This window comes from Perissodus microlepis, chromosome 17 (assembly GCF_051167445.1).
Source record: "Perissodus microlepis isolate ML-2025 ecotype Zambia chromosome 17, ASM5116744v1, whole genome shotgun sequence".
Classification (NCBI taxonomy): Eukaryota; Metazoa; Chordata; class Actinopteri; order Cichliformes; family Cichlidae; genus Perissodus; species Perissodus microlepis.
This window is the reverse complement of record NC_140477.1, coordinates 35,690,403-35,717,021: the sequence shown is the minus strand read 5'-3', so window position 1 is coordinate 35,717,021 and position 26,619 is coordinate 35,690,403. Positions and strand designations below refer to the sequence as shown.

General features: G+C 42.6%; 1 protein-coding gene across 1 annotated transcript in view; it reads left to right on the top strand.

The window, feature by feature from the left end:
* Nucleotides 1–21,918, top strand: part of LOC146370008 (cAMP-regulated D2 protein) — a 30,305-nt gene extending 8,387 nt beyond the window's left edge. Inside the window, exon 8 of the mRNA XM_084909513.1 lies at nucleotides 18,680–21,918. Within this exon, the coding sequence (XP_084765639.1) occupies nucleotides 18,680–19,132 (453 nt within the window). The 3' untranslated portion in view covers nucleotides 19,133–21,918. The remainder of the gene's footprint in view (nucleotides 1–18,679) is intronic.
* The last annotated feature ends 4,701 nt before the right edge of the window (nucleotides 21,919–26,619 follow it).

The window sequence follows — 26,619 nt, the reverse complement described above, 5'->3', positions numbered from 1 at the left end:
ATCGGGTCCCCCGACACAAACAGTGTAACATAGTTTACGCTGGTAAGTGCAGGAGGATTGCCAGGATTTATACATCGGGGAAACCAAACAACCTCTGGCGAAGCGGATGGCACAACACAGAAGAGCTACCTCGTCAGGCCAGGAGAGAATCAACCTTTGGAGACATGTCACTTACAGCTGTTTGTAGTAGTCTTTTTTTTTCATACCAGCAGCATGAAGTAGCAGATTTAGATCAATAATTATTCATGACTGCTTAAATTTCCAGCGGACACTAATTTTATGATGCTTCAGATATTTGTAATGGTTAACATGATGGTTGGTAAGCAAACCAACATTGTCTGATGTTGGCATGTGCTAGCATAAACTTCTATGTGTGCTGTGTTTATCATTAATTTTCATGAGGGAAAAATGAGAAACCCCCCGAGCAGTATTCTGGCTGCGATTTTGATGAATAGTGTAAGGTGTCAGCCTCTGGGAGCGGGTCAGGAGGTGACACCTATTCAGTATTCAGTCACAGCTGACTGTGCAGTGAGGCTGTCCTGCATTTCTTCGTGAAGGGTGCTTCTTCACAGGACCGGGGGTCAGTGCAAATATCCGAGCATTGCTGGGAAATGTATTTTAAAGAAGCTGTTTTGAATTTTTTCCTGCCATGCTACTGTGATTAATTATTGCTGTTCCTTTATAAAGAGGAAATGTTTTCCCTCACTCATTAAAAGTGTAACCCCTAGCCTCCATTGCCAACCTTGAAATTATGACAATAATTATGGTTGCCTGCCAGAGACAAAGTTTTGAAGAGACCAAAGGCTAATTATCTAGAGTCCCTTGCTTGCATTTCCTCTGCTACAGGGTGCACTGATTAACACTTGAAGAAGAGTTCACAGAAATAGAGAAATATTCAGTTCACAGAAGGGGAAGTTTCTGAAGCATGCTGCTTTTGATCCGACAAATTGCATATAATTAATATTCCTCCGTTTGCTGTGGCTTCGTTTCTATCGTTGTTCTATCTGGTGGCTGTCAGGAAAGTGTCAGGGAGCTTTACATTCAGCCAATATTTTGCAAGAACCTGCAGAGCCGAACATCTCTACAAACCTAATGCGCTGTCTGTGTTCAAGAAGTCAAACAGCTTATGTAAAAGAAAAAAAAGGATGCATTTACATAATGAGCTGCATCTGAAGAGGTTTTGTTCTGTTCCATTTCTCCTCTTGCTCACAGACTGAACAGTAAATCCTCACACACACTCTGCCACACACATGCATCAATAACTACTCATTGCGTGGCTGTGTGAGGCAGGACATCACGTATGGATCGATAACCCTCCTGGCCAGTGCTTGGTGTGTAATGAGGACCCAGCTGTGTTGTACTGTCTGCCGCCTGTCTGTGTGTAATGAGTGATGGGAAACTGAAAACAATTGAACTCTTGCTGCTGAAGTTGGTTTGAAAAAAATGTTGCATTTCCTCATGACCAGACTGAAAAGACAGGAAGATTTCACCATGCATCAAACTTTGGCATTATAAGTAACCTTCCAGATTTCAGTGGAAATCAAACAACATGCTTTAACACTGCCTACAGAGGGAGCTACAGCTCCACTGTCTCTCATTCAGTATTTTTTTTTCTCACCTCCATCATTTGTATGGGTGAATCATTGGGACCACCTGGAGTCAGGGAGGTTGTCTGCTTGAGATTCAGCTTGACTGCTCCACTAAGAAGCAACTCGTCTCTCCTGAACATCTACAATGACAGGGGGGACGAGCTGAGGAATCACAGATGAAGTAGAGGACAGGCTTCCAGAGGAGGAAGCAATGACTGGAGGAAGACACCCTGTTTGTATTATTGAGAGTAGAGTGAATAACAAAAACATCTCTTAGAATGATGTACTCTGATTGGCCCTCAAAACGATTATAACATTGTAAACTCCATAAAGGTAAAATCTCTTGCAGCCTGTGTTATACTGCATCAGCTCAAACTAAGTATATAAAAACAACTGTCACCTGAGTGTAATCTTAAATAATGTCATAATTACCGATGTTAAAAACTGTAATACTTTTGCTACATGTAATATGAGCAGTGTTAGTCATTGTGGCTGACCCACAGAGAATTAGCTGTTGACTTTGCAGTTCCCCACTGAGTGTTTTAGCATCACTTACATCATTGTTTTGGTTTCTACGTCCAACAGCTGTTTCTATGGTTTAGTCTCACTGATGTCATCAACCTCATTTTCAAGTAGCTGCTTTCAGAGAGGGAGCTTTAATAAATCCAGAGTAAATAGCCTGAGGTATACTCAGCACGATCTGTCGGCATCGAACAGCAAATAAAGTCAGGAACTAGCTGGCAAACATGCTGGAGATTTTTCCAGTTAATTCCAGCTATTTCCAGAAAGACTAAACAAAGCAAAAAATGAAATATCCAAAGTCTGAATGTATCTGTCCAAGAATCAAGATAAACTGCAATAAATACAAGTGCCAGATTGAGATTAAACATGCAGCTAGCCAGCTTTTTATCTTGCAATATGTAGTAGTACCATTACTGGTAGTATAGTATGTTTTCCAAAATTGTGGCTTTGAAGCAAAACGATACTGAGCCATGGGGGTAAGTTCAACTTACTGAAAAGTAAAATATATATGTTCTACCTTATAAATAACCATCATCATATTTGCAATAATTCAGAATTAACTATTAGAGGTATAATTGCCACAAAATTAAAGAAGCATACTGATGACATGGCATCAATCTTGTTTTGCCATTTTGAGCTGCATTTTTCACACATGTGTGACACTAATGTTTAGCGTTTGCTGCGTTTTTACTAACTGGAAAGTTTCTTTTTCTGTCCAAATGTACGTTTGGAAGACTTGGTTTCACACTTCAGTCTCAGTATGGTGTACAGAGGTTAGCACTGTTGCCAGCAAGAAGGTTTTGGATTTCTGATCTTCTAGCAGTGTTTGTTGAGTTTTCATGTTCTTCATGTTTCACTGTGGCCGTTTCAGGTGATGTTCTAAACGGGCTGTAGGTGTAGATGTGAGTGTTTGTGGTTATGTGCTGCCTTTTCCCACCCAAGGAAAATCATGTAAAACATTCCTGGAACATCAGCATCTGTCCTCTGGGAAGCAGGGAAAGCCGTGATGAGAGGTAAAATAATCTCTTTCTCATCACATAAGAAGAAAGAAGAAAACAAAAAAATTCAGGAACTAGAGAAAAACATCAAATCCTTAGAAAAAGCCTATGTGTCACACCAAGATCAAGAAATATTAAACAAAATACGCAAGACAAAACTAGAATTAAATGAAATTATTAATAAAAAGACTAAATTCTTAGTACAAAGACTTCGCCTGCAAAATTATGAACACGGTAACAAATCCGGACAATTTCTTGCTAACCAGTTAAAAATCAATAAAGAAAAAACAACTATATGTGCTGTTAAAGATTTATCTGGGAATACAATATATGATCCTAAAAAAATAAATAACATTTTTAGGGATTTCTATGAAACTTTATATACACCACAAATAAACCCATCTAAAAACGAAATTGATCAATTTCTCGACAACATAACTCTTCCAAAATTATTAGACACCCAAGCAATAGCACTGGATTCGCCACTGACGCCAGGTGAACTCCAGGAAGCTCTGATAAGTATGCCCAATAATAAGGCTCCAGGTCCAGATGGTTTTCCAACAGATTTTTACAAAGAATTCTGGACAATTCTGGCACCAGTTTTTCACAGGATGTTGCAGGAAATCAAAGAAAATGGTAGACTACCACCAAATATGAACTCTGCAAATATCAGTCTCTTACAAAAACCAGGCAAAGACCCTGTATATCCCTCAAGCTATCGTCCAATATCCCTTATTAATGTAGACCTTAAAATAATCTGCAAAGCTCTCTCAAAGAGATTAGAGAAAATAACCCCCCTTTTAATTCATCCTGACCAAACTGGTTTTATAAAAGGTAGGCACTCATCAACAAATACACGTAGATTACTTAATTTAATAGACTACTCATGCAGTAAAAACACTGAAACCATAATATTTTCTTTAGATGCAGAAAAAGCATTTGACAGAGTTAACTGGAAATTTCTATTTGCAACTTTACATAAATTTGGTTTTGGATCCTGTTTCATAAACTGGTTAAAAATATTATATAACTCCCCAACAGCTTGTGTCAGAACAAATGACCAAACATCCTCCCGCTTCTCTCTTCTGAGGGGCACCAGACAGGGATGCCCACTCTCCCCTTCACTGTTTGCAATTTTTATTGAGCCATTAGCAGCAGCAATTAGACAGGCTACAACAATTAAGGGCATAAAATGTAAGAATATAGAACATAAAATCAGCCTTTATGCAGATGATGTGTTACTTTTTCTCCAAAACTCACAAACCAATATCTCTGGGGTAATTGCATTGATAAATTCCTTCTCAAGTGTCTCAGATTATTCAATTAACTGGTCGAAATCAACAGTTCTTCCGATTAATTGCTCCTTCCATAATTCTTCTCCTTCCCCACTGCAATGTGGAAATATAAAATATTTAGGTATCAATGTCTCTCCTAAACTTTCAGAATTAACTAAATTAAACCACATCCCACTTTTAAAGACAGTAGAAGGCGACCTGGCTAGATGGAAATCTTTACCCATATCACTCATGGGAAGGGTCGCCGCTATAAAAATGATGATCTTGCCAAAAATAAACTATTTATTTTCAATGATCCCAAATAAGCCATCACAAGATTGGTTCAGATCTCTAGACTCGTACATTTCTAAATTCCTTTGGAAAGATAAACCCCCACGTATCAGCTTAAAAACACTACAAAGGACCAAGGATAAAGGAGGATTAGATCTGCCTAACTTTAATTACTATTTTTTAGCCAACAGGCTTCAGTTCATCTCTAGATGGTTTAAACACACCTTCTTAGATGAACCTTGGATAGATGTAGAACAGGCACTATGTAATAACCTAGAAATTTCAGACCTACCATTTATCAGCTCAAACATCAAACGACATGAATGCTTTAAAAGCATCAATATTAGCTCTTCTCTGACAGCATGGTGGGAGTTTCTAAAAATGACAGAGTCTTCATTAATCCCATGCAAACGTACACCTATCTGGAACAACCCGGACATATTACAAAACAATAATATGATAAACTTTTCAGATTGGAGTTGCAAAGGAATTAAATACTTGGAACATATATTGGAAGGAACAGACTTTATTTCGTTTGACAGACTAGTTATACAATATGGGATCAACAAGAAACGATTTTTGGAATATCAACAAATTAAATCCATAGTAAAAAAGAAATTTAATCCCAGTGAAGCTGAATTACAAACACCACCAAGTGTGGTACAATTTCTTAGTCTAAAACCCCCCAAATTATTGTCTAAAATATACAGAGCACTTTCTAAAATAGATGAATCAATATCCCTTCCTATTGCAAAATGGGAAGCAGATTTATCAATCAACTTAGACCCAAACCTTTGGTCTCAGATATGCTTAAAAACCTTTCAATGGATCAGAAATCCCAGTTTGCAATTAATACAATACAAAATATTACACAGAGTGCACTATACTGGTCATAGGATGTTCAAGATGGGCTATACGCCTTCCAACAACTGCTCACAATGCACAGCAAATACACCGGACAATTACATCCACGCTCTTTGGTTCTGTCCACCAGTTCAGAAATTTTGGCGCAAGATATGTGAAGACTTATCAAAGTGTCTGAAATGTAACATTCCAGCCTCCCCTTTAGTATGCTTGCTGGGCAACTTGGATGAGGTCACTGCAGAAATAAACACAGCCCACGTTGTTTTTACGGCCCTATGCATTGCCAAGAAAATGGTCCTCATTAACTGGAAAAATAAAAATAATCTTAATTCTAACCAATATAAAAACCATCTAATAGATCACATTAGTCTTGATACAACCTCTGCCATCACATTTGATCAATCCCTTTGGGCTCCTTTGATCGGCTTCATCACCTAGTGGGGGTGGGGGGTCATGGTTTGGTCCTGCCTTCGCTATTGTGGTTGATGTGGGGGTAGGGACGGCCTTAGGGCGTCTGGGGAGTCCCTAGGGACGTTTCCCTGGAGGGCCTAACCTGGGGGCTGTGGCCATGACCTGGTTAGAAGCTCTGGGGCTCTTGGATGGTGTTTTCCTTGTGGCTGCGTACAGCGGAGATGGGGGAGGGTCTGTGCTGGCGGACGTTGGTTACTGGCCTGGTAGCCTGGCTGCCCCTGGGAGGGTCCGGGACGGGCGTGGAGGCTTGGGGGTCTGGGGGTGCTCCGTCCCCCGGTCTGGGGTGCTGGCCGGGCCTTGGGGGCTTGGGTCCTGGCTGTTGTGTCGCCGGAGCAGTGGGCGGGTGGGTGCAGGGGGGCTCAGCCCCAGTGCAGGGGACCTCTGGTGCATCGGCCCAACTAGGGGGCTCTCTAACTGGTGGGGAGGTTGTTACATCTTTGCAGGTGGTCTCCTCACTACAGGAGCTCACTCTGCAGGTGGGGGGAGAGATATAGGAGAGGGGGAGAATGAACTCAACCTGGGTGTCTATTGTCTTGTGTAGTTTGGGAGATGATTGGATGATGGGGTGGGTGCAGTTTTCTCTGGGGTGGAGTCGGGTGGGCTGCCCCGGACTCTGTGGGGCTGGGCAGTGCTGCTGCTGCGGGCCCCGGTCCGGATGGGCCTGGGCCTCCTTGCCCTGGTGGGTTCCAGAGCGTGGGGGTGCCTACTGGGGTCAGCGGGGGAGCTGGCCCCAGGGAGGGGCCGCTTGCCCCTCCCTTTCTTCCCTCCCCATCCTCAGCTGCCTCCCTATTCCCGCTCTACCACACCCACCCACACACGCAGGGCTTGGGGTGCAGGTATGTCACCAGGGTGCAGGGGAGGCACTCCCCCTCTGTCCCCTTCTGGCCGCCTGTGCCTCAATTTTATTCTGCAACCTAGACATCCACATTACTCACACACTCACATAACACATACATATAGGGCCTTGGGAGTGGGCACGTTTTACAGCATCCAGAGGATGGTCGTTGTACTCCAACCCACCTCTGGCGCTGGTGCCCTACCCTCAATTTTAAATGCATTTAGACACTGAGGGTTTTCGGGAGGAGCCGTGCTGCTCTCTGAGAGGAAGCTAGTACCATGCTCTCCTGAGTTTTAAATGCACTTTAGAACAGCACACAACAACATTACATATGAGCGGGCGTAGGGAGGTTTGAGGTCTTCACTCACCCCGGTTCTGTTAGCCGTCAGGGCTGGGGGGCTGGGAGGAGGTGCTGGCCGTCAGACTGGGGTCTGGGATGCGGGGCCTCCCTGCTACTGCAGATAAGGAGGTGGTCCGCTTGCCTCCACCCCAGAGAGAAGGGTTACATCTCCTGGGTCTAGGTGCGGCTTGCCCCACTGGGGGCGGGGGTACCTGGACCTGGGATATAGAGTATGTTTGGGGAGTGCGACTGTCTGTGCAGTGTCTATTTGTGTCTGTCTACACGTTGGGTGAGTGCCGAGTATTTGGTTGTGCATATGGGGGTGGGAATGCACGTCTGTGTCCGCGTGTGCCTGTTTGTCTGTGTCTATATGTCAGGTTGGGTCTTAGACTCAACCTCTCTGGGTACATCTCAGGCCCTCTAAAGTACGGAGGCCTATCTCCCCTCACCACACTCCCTGCCGGTGGCTGATGCCCTTAGACGTTGGTGTGTTGGTGGTCCTTGTCATCTGGGGCTGGGCGCTCATGCATGTACCGGCTCACTCCTGGTGGCCGATTGGCGGGGCCGGGCGCCTGTGGCCCGGCTGGGCTCCTTCCGGGGGGTGGGATGCCCTCAGGCCTCTGGCCTCTGGGCCTGGAGCTCGGTCCTCTCTGGCACAGCTGGCTGCCGGCGGAGCACGCCACTGCAACCCCCTCTGGCCTCTGCTCCGTAGCTGCGGGGTGACCTCTCGTTTGGGGCTCTACTCAGCTCTTCCCAGGAGGGTGGCACGGTTCCCCCCCCTTTGGTGGTCCTCCTCGGGTCCTTGTACTCTGGGGCCTCTGGATATCTGGGGCCTGGATCTCCTCCATACCTGCTTCATACCCTGGTGGACGGGGCTATGGCTCCCCACACTCCCTAGCAGATCGTTACATGGAGAAACCTTTGGAATACAAGCATGCTGATCCACACAGGTATGCACACAGGTGTACACACGGGTGTTCACAGACGCGGACTACACCTTTCTTGGCTGCTGCCTCAAAGCACATTGTGCGCTGTCTATCTTGCGTGCTGCACAATATCGTTTATTATTTAGTATCTACTGTTATCTACTGCTAGCTAGTTTATTGTGATGGTGCTGTTTTTATTATCTTGCTCTTTGTTGTTTGCTTTCTCTTCTGTTTTTTTTCTCCATACAGGTGATCCAGGCGTTTTGTTTGTTTGCTTTTTCCTTTCTTCCCCCCCTTCTCACCGTCTCTTCTCCCCTTTGGTTTTCTTTCTCTCCCTCTCTTTCTTTCATTCTTTCTCCCTGTCCTATCCCCCAGTCACGTCTGTCCCGTTTGTAGCAACCGAAAATAAAATAAATACATAATTATAATAAAGGTCAATCAAATGGACCAATATGGCAAGGCCATGATGATCCACTTGGTAAAATAAATCCGCTTGGCATCTTTCTTGGCCTTAAGACAACAATTCTGATGGCTAAAGATCCAAATGGGAGACAAAAAAAAAATAAATAAAAAAAAAATAAAAAAATAAAAAAATAAATAAATAAGCATCATCATATTTGCAATAATTCAGAATTAACTATTAGAGGTATAATTGCCACAAAATTAAAGAAGCATACTGATGACATGGCATCAATCTTGTTTTGCCATTTTGAGCTGCATTTTTCACACATGTGTGACACTAATGTTTAGCGTTTGCTGCGTTTTTACTAACTGGAAAGTTTCTTTTTCTGTCCAAATGTACGTTTGGAAGACTTGGTTTCACACTTCAGTCTCAGTATGGTGTACAGAGGTTAGCACTGTTGCCAGCAAGAAGGTTTTGGATTTCTGATCTTCTAGCAGTGTTTGTTGAGTTTTCATGTTCTTCATGTTTCACTGTGGCCGTTTCAGGTGATGTTCTAAACGGGCTGTAGGTGTAGATGTGAGTGTTTGTGGTTATGTGCTGCCTTTTCCCACCCAAGGAAAATCATGTAAAACATTTTTACCTTTCAGAAAGATGCATTTATTGCTTGAATTTAAATCATAAACACCAATAAAACCAGCACACCTCATATATTCCTTAGCTATACACATGTGGAAAATGAAGTACAACCTTACTGCTTCTATAGGAATCAAGAGGCTGATAATCAAAGGCACTTCATTAGTTGATCATTAGCAGCTGTGCCCACTTCTGCACTGAAGCAAAAGATTTGCTGGTCTGAAGCAGTCAGGTGTGTCTTAACTCAATAGCAGAAATGATCGTTCCAGCAAATTCACCCCAAAGTCAGATTGTGAAATGCTCTGTGAAACATGCACCTCAGACTTTACAGGTCTGAGTTAGCATTTCAAATATTAAAGTTCATGACAGTGCAGGACTCTTCTTTCTTTCAGCAGGTTTCTGTCACATTTTTCAATTCAGAATGGAAGGTATCTTCCCCCAGGGAACTCCAGGGGGGTCAGGAGGTGACACTGCTGGATATATTTAATATTCAGTCGCAGTTCACTCTGCAGCTGGGAGTTGGTAAAATTACAACAGGAGCTTACTCTTCCACGCACACACACTGTGTGTCTTTATAAATGCCACTTTTCCTGAGGCCCGCAGGGGTCAGCGCAAACCAGTCACAGTGGAAGCAGATGTGAAGAGCTCAGCTTTAGTCCTACAATTTTTATATTTATGGAGTATATACATTTTCTCTGCATTAGACAAACACAGTATTTCTGAATGCATTTTGAACAATACGACTAACATAATCAGCTTAGGATCCCATTGAAAACCCCACTAACCAAGTCTATGAGCTCTGTGACAAGTCTCGCTATGGCAGAATTATAAACACCTCTGCTGTCCTAAGGAAAAATGAGACTTGATTTTGTAAGCGAGGGAATTTCAGCTGAATCACTGACAAGCTCATCGACTCTGTGTGAAGTGCTGCCATCACTATGAGCAGTTTCAGTAAAGCGGCAGCTTCTGTCAGACTACTAGAAATGACGTGGTACAGATTTTTATGTCTGTGAAGGTTCTCGGTCATCCAGGTCATCGTAGTCCAAGGAGCTTGGAAAGAAAAGCGTCTGGAGGTTGGCAAGCAGCCTCCCAAAGAGAGAGTGAAGACCAGAGAGATTGCAGGATCTAGCTTTTATACTCCGGTCACTCCCACCGCTCCCACCGATCATTAACGATCTAAACCAGTGCTGCGGGGAGGGAACACAAAAGGGCCCAAACAGTGCTACCAGGCCATCACGCGCCCACCCATAAAAATAGGGCTTAGACAGCCATGAAGTTAGTTAACATTTTGCCAACACTTGAAGTTGTATTACTAGGACACAGCCCTTGATAATGCATCAGCCAAAACATTGTCTGCCCCCTTTATGTGTCAAACTTCCAGATTATATGGCTGAAGAAAAAGGCACCATCTCAAACGCTGATTGGGATTCTGGGGATTCTGAAGAAAATGAAGGAAGGTGAGGCGATTGTGATCTGTGTAAACTAAAACAGGATTCCCCCCTGCCCCTACATACACTTCAAAATGTTGTAGAGCCCATATTAAAGCCGATGTGCCCTTCTCCACTATCGAGTAGTTCATTTGGTATAATTTGAACTTCTGGGAGAAAAAACTGACAGGAAGGTCCACTCCATCCTCCCCCTCCTGCAACAGAACAGCTTCGGCTCCCACCATACCAGTATCTACCTGTAGTTTGAGTGGCTTATCCATGCAGGGAGCCGCTAGAGCAGGTACAGAGGAAATCAAAATTTTCACTTCCTGAAAGGCTTCCTGACAAGGTGGCGTCCAAAAAAACGTAACCTTGTAGCCGAGAAGGTTAGAAGCTACAGTGGAAAATTCTTACAGAATTATCTGTAGTAGCCAACAATCCCAACAAAGCATCCAAGTTACTGAGTGACTCAGATGTCCCTGTAAAATGGAATCGCCAGGCGCGCATTGGTGTAACATCCTCTGCACCACACGCACAGACATGATAAGGCTTTAACAGGTTTGCATGAAAAAGTGATTTCCTTCTGTGGTTGGGAGTAGCAACCAGATGATTTCGATCTGACACCTGCCGCAGTGTCTTCCAATCATCCTGTAAAACTGCTAGTGGACCCTGAACAGTGTGACCACAAACCAATTAATTTGGGCTGAACCCAGTCCCAGCCTGAGTAACTTCTCGTACCACTAGCATGAGCCAGTCCCTCATTGTTTTGGTTTCTACGTCCAACAGTTATTGGTAGGCAGTCCCTCCTTCCAGTCACGATCCACTTCCGTACAATAAGCATGCAACAGGACTTCAAGGTTTGGTGAAACCTTTCAATAGCTCCCTGACTTTGTGGATGGTAAGGATTGGACTGAGCTTCAATATTTCTGTGAACATACTTGATGTGAAATTTGTCCCTCGGTCACTCTGAACAATCTTTGTGATACCAAAAACCGAGATAACCTGTGACAGGGCTTTAACCACTGCTCTCTGGTAATGTTGGGTATTGGGTAACCAGCTGCGTAGCAAGTAGTTAAACACATCACTGTTAATAAGTACATATTTCCTGCCTTTGACCTGGGTAACGGCCCCACACAATCAATCAGCAAATGCTCAAAAGGCTGGTCAATTGCTGGAACGGGACATAAAGATGCTCAATTGCTTGGTTGGGCTTTCCAATCACTTGACAAATGTGACCTGTTTTAATGTACAAGGAAATGAACTTTTTCAGTTTTGGCCCCCAAAAATGGCAAAGGACTCTGTCATAGGTTTTCTGAACACCTAAATGTCCAGCAGTGGAATCATGAGCCGTCTTCAAGACATCCTCTCTAAGTTTATGTGAGATGACAGAAAGCATGTCCCATTAAAGCTGGGCGTACACTGTGCGATTTTTGGCCCATTTTGAGCCGATTTTTCAGTCGTGCGACCGTTTTGGTGATCGGTCCGAGTTGATATACTGCTTAACGATGGTGGCCACCATCGTGTGTCGTGCATCGTGTAGTATACGTGGGGTAACGAGAAGCGATTAACGCCTCACGACCAGCTCCCGATCATCAACCGCTTGGTCATGAGGATTTCAAACCTTTTTGAAATCCTTGCGACCGTCGTGAGGGTGTCACCGCAGCTTCTCACACTGCGCGCGTGCAAACCCATAAATGTCGGTGAAAAAGACGGAGCAGCACGGCGCTGCAGCGTGTGATCTGGACACAAGCGATAGAGGCACAACTTGTAGAACTTTGGAAAGCTCATCTGAGCCTTTTCGATGTGGCCTCACAAAATTATCACGACCACAACAACCGTGAAAATAGTTGGATGGACATTGCTGCTCAATCACAGCTGCCTGATCAATGTTTTTCATTAGCAATTTAGCAAAGTTGATGGTGGTGGTGAAAGACAGAGAGGGAGAGCAAGCGACAGAAGTTCTGGTATAACCTTCATGTTATGCACAGTGTGAGCACTCAGGTCGCATCAGAGCATCGGGCCGTATAGTGTGAGACCCTGCATCGTGACCTACGAACTTCTAACCCCTGCGAGTCAATCGTGCAGTTTGAGCAGGAGCTGAATAAATCGCACAGTGTATGCCCAGCTTAACTTATCATGATGAGTCCATTTTTGAACCAAAAGCCATCATCCAAAAAATACCTGGCTGTCTCCATCTCATCTGTAGGGTGGACCAACTGAAATGTTCTTGTAAAGATGCGTCATCCCTCACTACACATGACTGACAAAGCATATTCTCACAGAGGAAATGACACATTTAAAACATTGGTTGTGTTTTTATTCTTAGAAGCTGTTGAAAAAGAATCTTCGGGAGAGTCTTTACTCCTGGCCCGAGTGATCACACAGTACTTTGTGTCTGGCTTACCTCATCTCTGTGTCTTAGTGGCACATTTGTAACGGTACAGTCATTACATTTCAACTCATACCCAGGACTTTAGAACAGCAACCAGTATCAATTTCACTGGGATAAATAAATGATAAATCCAAAGCACCTCTGTCTCTAAGAATGTTTACAGCTATCTTCTGGTCATGACCCGCCAATGAGACTAAACCTGCAGATACGTATGGTCTATACCCTGGGTCAGTGAACTGGAAATCCAGTGAATTTTTTTGAATAATCCCAGGAGTAATCGCAGACCTAGTGTGAAACTGCACAGCAGCTATTACCTTATTCCTTTCAATAGGGGCAGCCAAAACTGCAAAGGCAGTAGGTTTCACTGAACGAGTTCCCTGTGCAGATTTAGCCTCAGCCTGCAACAAAGGGCACTCATTTTCCCAGTGCCCTTCACCTAAACAGTAGTTGCATGTCCTACTTTAGTTTCAATTTGCGTTGGTAGAGTCTTGTTTAGTAATTGCATTCTGTTGGCCCTTTCTCCCAACTAACAAGACAATCTCCCTGCTTCCGACCACAACCTCCTTTGACTGTCAAAGTAAACTCATCTGCCAACACTGCAGCATCAGAAGCATTTTTCACTTTCTCCTCATTCAAGTATGTAGCTACTCGTTTAGGAAGAGTGGACCATAACTGCCCAGCAAAACAAGCTCCCCCAGCTGTTCAAATGTACTTACTCCAGAGGCAACCTGCCAACGGTTAAACAAAATTCTTAGCCCACGAACAAATTCCACATAAGTTTGGCTTTGCTGTTTCTGGGAAGTTCTAAACTTTTGTCTATAAGCTTCAAGAACTAGTTGGTAAGTTTGTAAAACAGCCTGTTTAACTGTTTCATAGTTTTCACTGTCAGCCTTTGATAAAGCTGAAAAGGCTTCCTGAGATTTACCAGTCAAAACACAATGCATTAACAATGTTTGTTCGGCATTAGACCACTGTCGTATCTTAGCTAACCTCTCAAAATGCAATAAATAAATAAATAAATATTGTCATAAGTTAGTAGCGACATCAAAAAGTTCTCTGAAGTTTGGTGAGCTAGTCTGACAAGAATCAGTAAGCTGACCCTTAACCAGGTTTAGTCTATAATGCTCTAAAGTTAGTGAGAGGCACACAGCAAGCTAGAGTTCAGAGTCTTGGTCTTGAGCTTGTTTTTGTCCTACAGCACAGTGTGAACAGTACTTTTTGGAGTGCATCATGATGAAAGAGCAAACCTGACATGCCTAAGCTGAAAAAGCTTTGCCTAGTGAGGCCAAAGCTTGGACTGTCCTGCAGTAGACAGTTCATGTGCTTTATACAGAGTGATGCAACTTGGGTAGTGTTGTTTCTGTGTGATTTCTACTGATGACTGGAAAAATCTCATACTTGGGCTCTGACATAGATGCCGCACCTCTCCTCTCTGGTGCACCTTTGAGATGTTTTATCAAACAACCTGTATGAAAAAGAGCCATAACCTATTTTCTACTCCCAAGCTTGGCATTTAAGCAGATTGCTGTTTGCTATCTGTCTTTTGTCATCATCTCTTACTAAAAAAAATTTCCCGAAAGGAACCTTATCAGGATGTAAAAAAACCCCAAACATTATCTCCATGGAGACGCAAATGGTGCCATGACACAGAACAATATATTGAACACAATTAACTTTACTGAAAAGAGGCAAGGGCAAGTTATTCCAGGGGTAGAAGATGAGGATCAGTCTGGGTGGAACACTCTAGGTCTCAGAAGTGGTATTTACCAGATGTCATCATGTGGTCACATGTAGGAAATAAAACCACAAAGGTGGAACTAATAGTAAAACAGAAGGTGGGATATTAGGAAGCAGCAGCAGACAGGAAAACAATCTAGTATCAGCAAATGGTCCAGCATTACATGACTGCTTACAATGGAAGTGGCCCAGCTCAACCATTCTGGTATCTCCAGATAACATTAGGCTTAAGGGTTCACAAGAGAAGAACTCATTTAAGAAAGTGGTGGAAAGAGCTTCCTGGTGGCTCTGGCCTAGGAGAGATGACAAGGCCTGGAAACTGTATGGAGATAAGTAGTGTTCATTGTTGAACAGCCAACTCATGACCTCAGTGGCCACATTTACTGAAAATGGTTGTGATATGCCTTCTCTTATGTAAATAAAAATGTCAGTAATTGAAATTGAAATGTCCTTTGGTAACATGGTAATTTTGCATTGTTCCCTCTTTTGCTGCCACTGCTCCTTCCTTGGACAACTTTTGATAGATACTAACCACCGTATCCCACAAAAGCCGGAGCTTTGGAGATGTTCTGCCCCGTCTTCTATCACAGCTTGGCTTCTGTCGAACCAGGTCAAATCTTTACACCAGCCCATTTTTCCTGCTTCTAACACATCAACTTTGAGGATAAAATGTTCACTTGCTCCCTGATATATCCCACGCACTAACAGGTGCCACAGTGAAAAGATAATCAGTGTTATTCACTTCACCTGTCAGTGCCCAGAATGTTATGCCTGATCGGTGTACATCCATAGATGAATACGTTCAAATGCACAACAGTTACTGAATGGAATTTTTAAAGTATTTGTTCTTTCTGAACATGACAATAATCTGACACTGGAGAAAAGAAGCGTGCCCAAAAACAAAAACAGATTTTAGCAACGAGAGAGCAAGTTGGACGGGGGAGAGAGAAGAATAGAATAGAATAGAATAGAATAGAATAGAATAATCCTTTAATTGTCCCACAAGGGGAAATTTGGGTGTAACAGCAGCGATAAAGACACATATACAAACAAACAGTACACAAGACACAGAACAGAAACATACACAATTTTTACATATTTACATCAAGGACAGTGGTTACCCAAAACAGAGTACTGTACCGTTATTAAATTAAATACAGATAAGAGGCAAACCCAGGTTGTAGTATGAATCGGTTGATAAAATAGTGCCAAGTTGTGAGGAGAAATTCATTTCAAAAGATATAGTAAACATAACTTGTGCTCGTATTGCCTTGAATGCGTGAGACATGATCATTAACCTGTGTGGCAAAAAATAAATAAATAAATAAAAAGAATTGAGTGAGAGAGACAGAGAGAGTCCCGTCAAAGTCAGCATGTTGTTTTCAGCTTTCAGATGTTCAGCTGTGTGGGTGCAGGTTGTGTGCTGCTGAAAAAGACACATTGGTTTCTAGGTAACAGGCAGGAGAAGACAGTCTACCTTCATTTTCTTTGCTTCCTTTTAGCCGAGAGGGAACAACATTTTTGCTGCTCTGCCCTTAGCCCATCTCTTTGTAGATGCAAGGCTAATTAGTTATTCTTTTTCTTTTCTACACACGGCAAACTCCACAAGAATCGCGGTAAAGTACCGACTTGGATGTTTCTTTAATTTTAAATCAGATTGGTTGTTTTCATTTTGTTTCCAGGTTTAATACTATTTAATACTAGTATCTGACTAGTTAATTAATATAGAGCTACTTAACCAGCATATGGAACATACAGCCATGAAATTTGTCCATACTTAACCTTAACCCACAGGTTATTATGGCTTTAAGCAAAGGGTAGGCAGTAGGCATCCATCCATCCACACACCCACCCACCCACTTCTGTTTCCCCAGTTCAAGGTCATGGGGTGAATTGAGCCTATCTCAGCTGTAATACGGAGAGAGACAGACATAGTAATATAATAAGAATATGGTAATTACTAGGGTAATCTTTGTGTGTGTTAACATTTGTTTGATTATCTAAAATGAGTTGAGGATCTGTAAGTGTGGCAAATTTGCAAAAAAAAAAAATTCAGAAGGGAGCAAATATTTTACACTGCACTGATGGGTAAAGTGCAGAATTAAAGTGCTATTTGAAAAGCTTGAGTGGTCATAAGTAAATGACAGTTTTCGCAAAGGTGGGCTTACCTACCTTGACATGACCCTTGGCAATGTCAAACTTTAGGTGAGCATCATAGATGTGAATGGTGGATCTGACTGCAAATTTAAAGGACTTTGTGGTAGCAACTTGTCACTCAGAAAGCAGCACCCAATAGACACAGTGCTTTTCTCTAAGCCGTAAATGGTAAGGTGAACATCAAGCTTTACTGAGATTTGAAATTCACAATTGAGACTACAGCAGAGGACCAGAGACATGAGTGTGAGTTTAAGGCAATTCATTATTAACTTCACTTTGAAGAGTGAGATGATGATATATCCACCATTTATTATTCCAGAAAAAACAGTTTGATGAAGATTTGATCCATTACTGTATGAGGAATATTGAGTGAACTGCCTGTCAAGCAAAAGGCTTGTTTTACAATTTTGAATAGCGTCTTTCATACACATATAAACCTCTTAAGCATCATCAGTTTTCTTCTAGCTTTCAGATGACCACAAAATTACAGACATGTTTTTACTGATGTGTTTTGGTAATTTGAGTCATATAATTTGAGTCATATGGTGGCGGTACTGTTAATTTCGGTCGAGAATGAAAAGTCCTAACTTTTTCCAAGAATACATATACATATATATATATATATATATATATATATATATATATATATATATATATATATATATATATGTATATATATATATGTATATATATGATGAGGTATACTATACAATGCTTTGAGTACTCAAGTAGGTTAGCAAGGCACTATATAAGAGCCAGTCCATTTACCAGGCAACGATCGAGATGGGATTCATAAGAATTTAGTTATTCCAACTCCATTATCGATATCGGTTGTTGATTAGTTTACTTATTGATTCTCTTATCGACTTTCATTAGGTTCTCACTGGCTGCACTTTGAGAGTGGCCACCATCGTTAAGCAGCATATCAAAGACATGACATTCATGTATTCGTTCTTTTTGTGCATGCTGTGTGGCATGTTCAAGGTATTTCAGCTCTTTGTTATGATCAGTGTTGGCGTTATTGCTCAAAAAAGTAATGTAGTGCACATATTACCCGGAACACTTAAGTGATGCAGTATGTTACGTTACAAAACAACCTGAAACGTCTCATAATTGTCAGTTAACAATATAAACCTATAGACTACAGTTCCACACACTCCCCTGGTACATTTCCTACAATCAGCAGACTATTGCACAAGTTCAGATAGAACCGATAGGCAAGCAGAACAACAATTTCAAGGAACTAAAGTACTAGGAGCTGGTTCTTTACAAGAACCGGTTCTCTATTCCCATGCCTCATAAAGCTGATAAAAAGTCCAGGTTTGTGAAAGTCATTACAAATCATCCTGAGAGTGTAGATTTGCCAAATTTCATTATAGTTCAGGCACTAAGACAATTTTGTGCCAACCCACCCATGGGATGTCTGACTGGACTTTGGTGGTACTATTAGTAAGGTTATGTTTTCTGGAGTTATATAATTTATGGAGTTATATAATGTGTTATAAAAGGCTTATTCATGGCAGGCCATGAGAAGTTATTGACCTGAGAACATGGGTATATTCTCCAAGTTTTACTCCAGTCTTAATCTGCAAAAAGCACAAAGATCAGGTGGTGTTACTAAAGGAAAAACAATGCTGATCATCAGAGTTAGTGGGTTTTATCTTCATCCAACATGCTTGTTTGTAAAACATTTAATAACAAGACAATTAAGAGATATAAAGTTATTTAAGTCTGAGCCACTACAGTGCTGAGAAATCATTGAAATCAGTTTAAAATAATGTGACCTCACCATCTCCCTCTTATTTTCCTTTCCTCAGATTGTTACCGATTTTGTCTTCTTATGTCCATCGAGGAGGTCAGCACGTGCTGGCACAGCAGCGGGGAGCAAGTTCTGGATGTATGTTTTTGACCATGTGATCTCGGACCGCAGTGTCTGGTCAGGTCTCACTTTCTGCTATGAGCATTCCTGCCATGGTGCAGAGCTGCCCTTTCTTTTTCATTCAGCCTCTGTGGCCAACTTCACCCTGTCACCGTCGGAGAAGCTGCTGTCCAATCGAATGCTGTGCTACTGGGGTGCCTTCGCTCACACTGGCGACCCTTCCTCCAGGAGCCAACAGACAACTTTCTGCCGGGAGCAGCGTCTGCCTATTTGGCCGCGCTATTCTGACACCAGTGGCTTTCTGGTCATGAACCTCACTGTGCGTTCCCATACACAAGCCGTAACCAGAAACCATATATGTGATTTCTGGGACCAGCTGGGCATCTACTAGAGAGGGAACAGGCTGGGCATGCTGTTCTTTTGTTGAAACTAGATTCAAAAGAATGGCTCTTTTCCCTGCATTGTTTTGTTTCTAAAAGTGGGATATGTAGATGTCTGCTCTAGCTTTGCTCTAGAGTTAGTTAGTTAGTTAGCCGATGAAGTTTTGCTAGTTACTACAGTACTCCTGCCCTTTTGTCTTTTGTTTGTTGCAAGTAAACCATGTATTTGTTTGTATGCGAGATTTCTTTTCTAATTGAATGCAAGTCTGCATGACTTGAATTGTTATCTAGGAGCAAAGCAGCCAGACTGTACTTTTTAGCTATATCAGTCACCAGACTGGATTATTACAACAATTCACAAATTAATTACCATAATGTTTGGTACAAAAATTCATTGCTTAGGGGGAATCCTGCTAATTCTGTTCTGTTGTTTATTAGGGTTTTGCATATTTGGACTGGAGTGAAATGTCTTGTCAACTATGTGGTGTGGTCCAAAATATTTTTCTGCCCTGAAAACACATCACTGAGTTATTTCTGCTCACAACTTATTAGGACCTGCAGCCATATGTTATTCTAAGAGAAATGCCTCCCTTTACAAAATTTTATGACTCATGAGACACTGGCATCAAACACTTAGCCAGAAGAAAGCTGGTTCTATCTGGCAAAAGGGGAAAACGAATGCATTTGGTAACAGTGGTAAACATCAGTAGGACGATTGGTTGATGGAAGGCTAGTTTGGTTTTTGGGATCACGTCTGCTATGCAGGCTAATGTCAAAGAAATGCAGAATATCTCAAACAACAGGAAATTGGATTTATGTTGTTAATGGTGAGCTGGTGAACCATATCTTGCTGCCTATCTGTAACCAAATCCTACCTGGAAATACTATTTACCTTATATAACCTGCGACTTTAAGGCAAAGTGATTGAAGATTAATTGAACTAATAATGCTGGTAGAGAAAACCACTGACCGGCATATGACAGTATGGTAAATACTCTACTTTAAATGTGGGTCACTGGAACTAACTGCCAGTTACAAAGAGGGAATTGTTGCATATGAGCCCTAGAAGGCGGCATGGTACTACTCAAATTTGGGCTGCCAGTGATTTTTTTTGCTTTTCACACCCCCCTGCAAACCCCAGTAGTCTTGCAGTGGCACCATTTCTCACAAGTCATTGTTATGCTCTCCTGGCTATTGTTTCTATCTTAGATTATTAAGTAATTAAGAATTAAACCCATGTCAGTCTCCACTTTATATTGTACCTTATGAGCCAGGTAATAACCCTAAAGGCCGTCAGCAACACATCTGCGTGTTGTGAAAAGTAAATGGCTTGACGCTCTCAGCTAAGTCACTGACATTTTATTTGACATGTTATGTCAAAACAATTCAGTTATGATTCTCATCATATCAGTCTTGCCAGTAAGTGATATGGGTGATTGTCCACAATGAATGCTAATCTAAATTTACATAAATAAGGGTACAGCTTGTCATATCATCCAAGAACAAAGGAGGCAGTAATTTGTGTGAAATAGTTGTAGTTTATGAGTTTTACGTTCCAACAGAAGTGGTTTGAAATCTTTCAAATCCTTCACTTGATCTGGGAGCTTAACTGGCAAATGTCCAGTCATAAGCCTGCTTCCTTAGCCTTCAGGCGTTCACCACTCCTGTCTCTTTCTAGAGCAACTGAAGTGGCCTCTCTCCCTACTGGCACAAAGGCCACAGTGAATTGTCCTGTTTCCTTTGGGGCCAGTTTAATATATGCCGCAGACACACACACACACGACCATTTTTATTGGCTGTTTACACACGACTGGTAGAGCGCTGACACACTAGGGTGTGTTGAGGCCACCTCATTATCTCAGCAGACATTTACTTTGCTGTCATCCAGTATCAAAGCACGGCCCGCGCTGCGACTTAGCTGTCTGAGATGGCCGCACAGCTAATCAATTGCTGTTCATCCCAACACTGCGCCAAAGGCTGTGCTCACAGGCTGTCCCCCTCCCCCTAAAAAACCCTGCTGCTCATTATTGTGACAGCTGATAAGAGGGAGATGGAGTGAGAGCGAGAGGGGAAAAACAGACACAATCCTTTCTGTTGCCTGTATAATTTAGAAAAGGTTATGGAATCAATGTCTGGCTGTCACTCTCCAGCTCCAGATCAAGGTTGTTGGCTTTGCACAGACATTCCAATAAGATCTGATTATGGCCATTGCATTTGCAATTAAAAATCAGATGACAGCCTTCGCTGCCCAGTATGCTGCTTGGGACAGTTAGAATACAGCAGCACACTGTTCACTGGCGTCCTTCTCAAAACAAATTGGGCTCGTTCAACTTTTAACCTCCTAGGACCTGGTGTCCCAATATGTGGACATCACATTTTGGGTTGTCTAGACCAAAATACAAATTTTTGCTCGACAAGGGCCTGATATCCACTTATGAGGACGTTATACTGCCACTGTTCTTTCAAAATTTAAAATGAATGTCCTCTTATGTTGATCTCATTTTTCTCAGAAACAAAAATCAGGTAAAAAAATTTTTAAAAAAAAATCAGATAATTCTTTGTTTTTACATTCATCAGGTCCCAATCAGCCCAAATAGCAGAGAGAAATTAAAAATGCACGCCATGACAAAGTTTTGGTCTTAGGAGGTTAAAAACAGTTTGACATAATAAGTGTATTGGGGGAAATATGTGTTCTTGCTTTCAGTCAGTGAACTGATATAAAATGTATGCCACTCTCACATCTGTGTATACTGTTGTGGAAGTTTTCCATTAAATAAAGCCTGCAGACGAGCGGTGAGCGGTAGCTAACATTCTTTAATCAAAGCACACAAAGAACAGACAACCAAGCTTGATGGAGCCCCTTCATGTCCGCGGGGCAGACGGTCAGCAGAGCCTCTCTGAGCCTAGCATGGCTCTCAGTTAAATACCTTCTCCAGGAACAAAAGGCAGTACACAGCTGTTTCACACCTTAAGGTTCACACTCCCTTGCTACCTCCCAGAGTCCTCGAAGAGACAAAAGTCTCTTCCTGTGGAGTCGTCTGTTTTCCCCAACTTCCTTACTAGACCCCCACCATTTGTCTTACTGTATGAGTGTCAGACATGTTGAAATCCAGTGGCACCAAAGCATCATACAATAAAATGTGATTAATACACAAGTAAAAGAAATTCCTATACAATCCCACCCTTTGATTCTTAAATCAAAGAATCACATTAATACCAGAATTTCTTTCCTGACATTCTGTTCATCACATCAACATTATTGTTCACTTAAAGGAGTTTCACACTGTGTATCCTCACTTCACTGTTCTCCCACCACCCTTTGTTCATCTTTAATCTTCCCCACAATCTAAGCTCTCACATGCAAATGGCTACAACAATGATACAGAGGAAAGGCCTTCTCCAGAGTGTCAAAGTACTTTGCATGGCAGAGTGAAACAGCATTAGGTGGTCATTCTCAGTCCCGGTCATGGCTCCTGGTGTCTGTGCCATTTACAGAGTCATAATTCCAACGCTGATCTCCCTCTGCGCTGTCACCTTTGGAGCTTGGCACGCTCTCTCCATCCCTCGATTTCTGTTCCAACGCGGCTGTAGATTAGGAGCAGAGCAAGTCTTACACTCCTGTTGTCTTCCTCAACGTCAACGTAGAAATCTCTTTCATTTTATTTAAGATTTTGCTGTGCGAAGTCTCCTCATGACAATCCTTTGGAAGCCCAGTGGTGCAGCCCACTGTCATTTGTCAGCTGTCCTGCAGATGGTTCCTGCTTCTCACTGGTCCTCTTGAAGCGTTCTCTCCCGGTCATGGTCTGCATTTGCACCCCAGTCTCTTCTTCCATATCCCTCATGTCACGGTCCCTGCAATTTAAAATGAAAGCTCCTCCGGAAAAACCCTCTTTTGCCCTATGTCAGCTTAGCACAATTAGACATGCACAATAAAGTTGTGCAATGTCTCTTAAAAATTCCAGGGCTCCCCTGGAGTAGCTTCACTCCAGGCCCTGTCGTAAGAAAAACATTAGCCAGTGGTGTGTCCTGCTGTAAATCATGTGATTAGACCACATGATTAATTCTCTGCTGTGAAAAAAGTGATGTAGATGTTAGCGCAGCGCATCTGTATGCACACTTTCTCACAGTGACATTTGCATTGTAAACAATACAAGGTCATGAATAACACACTGCTGGTAAATTCACAAAGACACAGAAAGTGGCAATTAAAAGGTTAAGTCAGCACGGCCCAAAACTCATGCAACCCAGGATGTTGCTGCCACCTTTCTGCTCCTGTAAAAAGAAACATACATACATCCACCCTTTGGTCAGGTCGAGGTGGAGGTGCAATCTTGCATACTGGTGTCAAGTCAGTCAAAGCTTTTGTCAGTCCAGTCAGTCCCCATTTTTTATTTGCTGACAGTAGAACCTCTCGTGATGCAATAAGTTTCTACTGCCAGCAATGACGTCATTTCAAAAAAGGAAAAAAATTTAGACTGGATTACCTCGCTGAATCCTTTTTGCCAGGGACTTGTTTTCTGATTGTCCCAAATAAGTGGCTTTCTCCCGAGCCCATTTTAATTTTGGAGAAGCTCACTTGCGATTGTTCAACATGTTGTGTAGCGCTTTCGATTCCGATCTTGCAGGCCTGCTTGAAAAAGAGAAAATTGCCAAACAAAAATCTCAGTGCACTGTTAAAAATAAAAATGTGAAGGCCTCTTTTTAGAAGTTGTCTAAGCATACTCTCTTAGAATGATAGATCAAAACAAAACTAATTGGCAGGTTCAAAGTGGTACCAAAAGAAAATGCATCAGTAAATCCCCAAAACTTTCATCCACCAGTCACACCTCACACAACAACAATATTCTATTAGATGATGAGCTTCTTCCCATGTAACCAGATGTGTGTCATGATAAGACCTCCCCCACACATCAGAAACAAGAAACTCAATAATCTATTAGTCTCCACTCATCTGACCCCCCTGCAGCATTCTGTTCACCCCTGCAATGATTCAATCATCCTTCCCCAAAAATAATACTAGTTCACTAGTCTATGTATAACTTCTTAACCTACTAAGTGAACCGGACAAGATGATGGTAACACAAATGCATGCTTAAAATACTGTTTGATCTTCATGAGCTTCATTGCATGTGTGTTTGTGTTAGTAGGATTAATGCATTTTTCTGTTTGTGTAATTTTTGTGTGCCTCTCCTCTTTGTGGTGCTCCAGACACTTTTCAATTCTCCGCGCAAGGCAGTCGTTTTTTCTTCCCAGTTTCCTAAACCCAAATTTCATTCCCACACTACAACAGCTTCCTCCATGTCCTCCCCTGCTCCTTCCACTGTGGTCTCATCTCATCTCCCCCCCTTGCAGCAGTCCAGTGAGAGTCAGTTGTCCTGTGTTTTCCACTGTCTCATCTTGCCATTTTGCTCCAAAAGTGGCAATTGTCCAACTCAGGCAGTCTTTTCAAAGTCTATTCACACACAGTGAAGTTGCAGCTCGTTGGAAATGCACATCCATTCATCCAGTCATGATGATGCCATTTTTCTCCTTGCTGTCGCTGTCTTGCACAGCTGCTGCTGCTGGACCTTTTCTTCACTGCTCAGGATGCTGCTGTGAGCTCATGATATCCATCGTTGTTCTGGAACTGCATTTCTTGTCTTCAGGGAGAGATTCTTGGAGCTTGTTTTCTCAGGGTGACAAACAAAACTTGGCTTGAGTGTTTCTAATGGTGTTAACTTATAATTTTCTTCCGACTGCTGCACGTGGAAAATTGATCAGGGTCTGCTCTTCACCTGCAAGTGAACACTGAGACATTTTGATCATTCTTCTCATTGCTTAAAACAACACATCTCTCTGTGGTTCTGAATTCCCCTTTCTTAAAAACCCAGAGAGATTTTAGTTGTTCTGTGTTGAAAAACACCAAACCCTCTTCCTATTTTTTTTCCTTTTTTTTGCTTATTTTCATCAACAAGTCTGCTAAAAAAGACATTTTTGTGTGTCCATCCTAGGGGAGCTAGTGGCCTGCAGTACCACCATCTCCCTCTAGTTGGAAACAACTTTTACACACATTTCTACTCTCCTCTCTTTTTTTTTCTTCCTTGTTTTTTTTCCTCCCCATTTTCAACATTTTTTAACCCCATTTTTTTCTGTTTTTGCACACACATCAACTTTTCCCACACAACCATTCTCTGCAATCTTACACACCACACATTTACTCAGTTCTTACCATACAGTCACATATTGAGTTTTGTCCCTGGCCGCCCGGTGGAGCGCTTGCCGCAGCCGCCTCTCGAGCCGCTAATCCGGCTCTGCTAGCTGCTCCTGGAATCTAGATTCTCTTTTACTGCACGAGACGTCTCTCGTGAGGTTCCTTGCCTTCTACGGACCAACGAACGAACACCGCCACCCCCAGTCTCCTTTGAAGAAGTTAGGATCTTTTACAAGACGCTAGGGATGTCACTCCGTGATTCTACACGAAGACTCCTTCGGAGCTCTTGCCCTGGAAGGTCGTAACACGTTCACCTTCTTGAGCTCCCCGAAGGCCGCAAATCGCTCACGTCCTCGGCCAGACACAAAACTCTCGTGACTTGTTGCAAATTAGCTACAACTCACCCATCTGCAGGAGTCCCCTCAAAACCGATGGTCTCGGTGGTGGCTAAAACACACGGCTCCGTGACTCCTCCATTTCCTTTGCTTCAACAGCTGGTAGGACAAAGGTACCCCTCCTCAGGGGTGATCAGCCCGTCCACGGAACCGTTGTTCAGCGACCACACGGACCATCCTGTTTGTGACGCCATTTTGTTGTGGAAGTTTTCCATTTAAATAAAGCCTGCAGACGAGCGGTGAGCGGTAGCTAACATTCTTTAATCAAAACACACAAAGAACAGAAAACAAAGCTTGTGGAGAGCCTACATGACCGCGGGGCAGATGGTCAGCAGAGCCTCCCTGAGCCTAGCATGGCTCTCGGTTAAATACCTTCTCCAGGAACAAAAGGCAGTACACAGCTGTTTCACACCTTAAGGTTCACACTCCCTTGCTACCTCCCAGAGTCCTCAAAGAGACAAAAGGCTCTTCCTGTGGAGCTGTCTGCTTCCCCCAACTTCCTTACTAGACCCCCACCATTTGTCTCACTGTATGAGTGTGAGACATGTTAAAATCCAGTGGCACCAAGGTATTATGCAATAACATAATGTGATTAATACATAAGTAAAAGAAATTCCTATACAATACCTATAAAGTTAAATGTGAAACTGACATAAGGAAAATACATAGCACTAAGCAAATCCAGAAACAACACTTCTGAGGGATTCAGTTTCTGAAAAACAAAACAAAACTCTCTAGACTTCTGGGCTACGCATCACATCCGACTTTTTTGACCCTAAGCGACCCATATCCAATCATGCTATGACAGTGTGAACGGCACAAATCCGACCTGGGTCACTTTCATATGTGGTACTGAATCCGAGACATATCTGATGTTTCAGAAAGCGACTGCTGTTTGATGGTCATGTCGCAT